This window comes from Lycorma delicatula, chromosome 1 (assembly GCF_047948215.1).
Source record: "Lycorma delicatula isolate Av1 chromosome 1, ASM4794821v1, whole genome shotgun sequence".
Taxonomy (NCBI): Eukaryota; Metazoa; Arthropoda; class Insecta; order Hemiptera; family Fulgoridae; genus Lycorma; species Lycorma delicatula.
This window is the reverse complement of record NC_134455.1, coordinates 155,765,747-155,769,502: the sequence shown is the minus strand read 5'-3', so window position 1 is coordinate 155,769,502 and position 3,756 is coordinate 155,765,747. Positions and strand designations below refer to the sequence as shown.

At 40.1% G+C, this 3,756-nt stretch overlaps 1 protein-coding gene across 1 annotated transcript; it reads right to left on the bottom strand.

Annotated features, from left to right (window-relative positions):
- Positions 1 to 1,026: 1,026 nt before the first annotated feature.
- LOC142317694 (uncharacterized) lies at positions 1,027 to 1,392 on the bottom strand. The gene has a single exon (XM_075354242.1). The coding sequence runs from the start codon at positions 1,390 to 1,392 to the stop codon at positions 1,027 to 1,029; it is 366 nt and encodes a 121-aa protein (XP_075210357.1).
- Between the last annotated feature and the right edge of the window lie 2,364 nt (positions 1,393 to 3,756).

Here is a 3,756-nt window from a genome sequence, read left to right as displayed (position 1 = left end):
TTTTTAAATGTTACTATTGTACTACAATGGTAAGTTGTGAAACATATGAAAGAACATAACCTCGTACGCGCCGCCTCAGCGTTGTATTACGTTGTATTATTCGACATGGAACTAAGCGGTGTGAATAAAAGCGAACTCATGCTTATGTGTACCTGTTATCCACTTTCTTTCTGCCTCCAGTCATTTGACTGGTTTGATGCAACTCTCCAAGATTCCCTATCTACCCAGTCTTTTCATTTCAGTATATTCCCTCCATCCTACATCCCTAACAACTTTTTACCCCCCTACTTCCCTGGACCGGATATACAGTTAAATAAAGCTCAATCCAGAGGAGTGTCCTTTAATTCTGAGGAGGCCTCCCACCTACCTGCAGTAAGTCCGGCATAGCAGGTCAGCTCCCCCGGTTGGATCTTTTATTTTAACGTCTGCCTCAAATCCCTGAAGAGGGTAAAGCGGGCCCGACTGCGTCGTTCCCCCCTCCAGAGAGCGGGTCACGGTCTGTACGTTTTAGTGCCTTTGCCTCTAACCACCACACGAGAAACCGGGCCTTACTATCTCGTTCCCGGGCCCCGAACGGTAGCCGGGACTCGGTCTTTTATCTTATCCCATTCCTAAACCTTCCCTGGAGTCCCCAGCCAATCATTGAAACCGGCACACCTCAGTATGCCGGTTCTCACGAATGGGACTATTCACCCATCCCTAACTAAAAACCATGGTTCCTTTCCTCGGTGTCTTTAATCCGTATGACCTCTCTTTAGAACTGATCTACAGCTCGCCAGTTATCCTTTGAAACTAGCATATAGGTGACAAGGTTTTCAGGGCTCAAACCCACAAGAGAGCGCAGTATATGCCACCTCGGGCAAAAAAGTAGCATATGCTCCGCCGTATCGTCTGCATAACAAAACATGCATCCTGGAATATCATGTTTGCCGACACGATGAAGATAAGCCTCGAAATTTCCATGCTCAGATAACATGTGGGTAGTGTAAAAATTGATCTCACCATGTCCTCTGTTGCACCAAACGATTATATCAGGAATGATCCTTCTACTCCTTTCAGCCCATCTCTCCACCTTTCACTCCAGGCGTTCATAGCAGTGAACGACGCTTCCGTCTTGCTCATACCGCCGTATCTATTTGTGCGTTCCGGATCCAAGATATCAACAGGAGTAGCTATTACATATGCCGCCTCATACGATATTGTACGAAATGCAGAAATCACGCTCAATAACGCTTTACGATGTATACTCTGCATCCTTTGAATATTCCTGCGCTTTTCCAAATCCTTTCCCCAGACCGGAGCCGCGAATAATAATGCAGACTTCAATGCTGTCATAATACATTTTCTTTTAAACGACTTAAGTGCAACCTGTGATGACTTGATCCGCGTCATGGCCAACAGAGGTTCTCAGCCTTGTTACAACTGGCCAGAACGTGCTCACTAAATCTTCCAACTTTATTAATAAAAGGTACATCAGATTAATGCGGCCTTTTTTTTTGGTTTGTTTTACCTCTGTGTCCGCACTCAAGCAATTCGCACTCACGCAATTAGCGTGTGTGAAAAATGCCATACCTGACCGGGATTCGAACCTAGGACCTCCGGGTGATTAATGCGGTCTATTCTCCTCTTCCCAGTTAATGTTATGTATTCATACTTATCCGGGGCGATTTCAAATCCGTGCCTCTTCATCCATCTAGTTAACAATTATTTCTAAGGCTTCGTTTCTTCGATCCTGTAGTTCTATTTCCGTTTTACCACAAACCAGAATGGCAATATCATCTGCATAAGAAACCAGTTCTGTGTGTTCAGGTAGACGTACGCGTTCAGGTCTTTTTCGTGTTGGACTATATATCTCTGCAGTCCCTGTCCTATATGTTGCCTCAAAGTGTATATCGCCAAAGTTTGTTTGTTTGTTAATTCCTTCAGACATAAAGAAGCAGGATCCTCTTCTGATGACACTGGTGGTACGCTTCTTGCCTTTTTTCTCCGGTTTCTTAGGAAGTGCACTCGAGGTACGTATTGAAACTGTAAGAAGCCAGGTACTTCAGAAGTACCTGGCAAAACAGATGTACCTTCTTTTTCTGGTCTTGAAAGCGTTAGTAATCTGCGCCTCTGCATTTGGGTCTATTTTGACGTGGGCCGAATTCCGTATCCATTGATACCTCACACTTTTATTTTTGGGGTAGCAAGGGGTCCAAAACTTTTTTGGGGTCCAAAAATGTACATCCCGAAAAAGGGTTCAAAAATTTCTGGCGAGAGGTCAACACATGGGAAAGATCCCGGTGTATGGATTTTTGACATTCTCCTATAGCATCACGTTTTAAAAGCTTCTAATCGTTTCTTCTCAGGTACTCCGATCGTCCAAGTATCACTTCCATATAAAACCTCATCCCAAACATATACTTTCAAAAATGTTTTCCTGACGTTTAAATTAATGTTTGATGTATGCAAATTATAGTTCTGATTAAACGCTTGTTTCGCCTATGCTATGCGGAATTTTATATCGTTCCTGCTTCATTTATCTTTAGTAATTCTACTTCGCAAATAACAAAATTTTTCTACCTCCATAATCTTTTCTCTTCTTATTTTTATAGTCACTGATCCATCTACATTATTTCTACTATATATTTTTGTTCATGTAGTAGTTCTTGTGTAGGACTTAATCCATGTCATTCATTGTTTCTTCTCAATTTTTTTTACTCTCAACTAGAATAACTATATTATCACCAAATCGTAGCATCTTTATCTTCTCAACTTGCACTCTTACTCCGGATCTAAATTGTTCTTTATCATCATTAACTGCTAGTTCTATGTAAATATTAAATGGTAACGGTGATAGGGAACATCCTTGTCGGATTCCCTTTTCTATTACGGCTTCTTTCTTATGTTGTTCGATTATTACTGTTGGCAGTTTGGTTTCTATAAATGTAAGCATCTGTTCTTCTATCTCTATACTTCAACCCTGATGTTTTTAAAATTATGAACATTTTATTCTAGTCTACGTTAGTTCCCAATTTTTTCTTAGTTCCTCTCACCTTCTCCATCACTAGAATTCTTATACTTTCTACGCTCATCCATCAGCTGCAATATATCCTTCAATATTCAAGGTTTTCTACCGGTTCTCTTTGTTCCGCCTAAGTTTGCTTCTGCTGATTTAAGAATTTCCTTTTTAATATTCTCTCTCCCATTCTTCTTCTATATTTTCTACCTTATCGTTTTTACCAAGACCTCTTGCGATGTCCGCCTCAAACGATTTCTTTTACCTCCTCTTCCTCAAACTTCTCTAAATTCAATTGATTCATCTGACAACTTTTCTTCAGGTATTTAAACCCCAATCTACATTTCATTATCACTAAATTATGGTCGCTATCAATATTTGATCCTGGCAGTCTACGAGTTGATTTCTAAATCTTTGTTTAATCATGTTATAATCTATCTGATATCTTGCTGTATCACCTGGGTTTTTCCATGTATATATATGCTTCTGTTATGATTTTTAAACTGGGTGTTAGCAATTACTAAATTATACTTTGTGCAAAACTCAATAATAAATCGGTCCCCACTTTCATTCCTTTTGTCCACCCCATATTCACCCACAATATTTTCTTCCTTGCCTTTTCCTATGTTTGCATTCTAATCTCTATTAAACTATTATTAGATTTTCATCCCCTTTTATGTGTTTAATTGCTTCATCAATTTCGTCGTACACTCTACTCCATCATCCGCATTTTCTTGTTCATTAAGAAACCTCCTCCT

Bases quoted from the DNA above. Each gene is read 5' to 3' on its own strand.
- LOC142317694 (XM_075354242.1), bottom strand. From the start codon at position 1,392: ATGACGCGGATCAAGTCATCACAGGTTGCACTTAAGTCGTTTAAAAGA.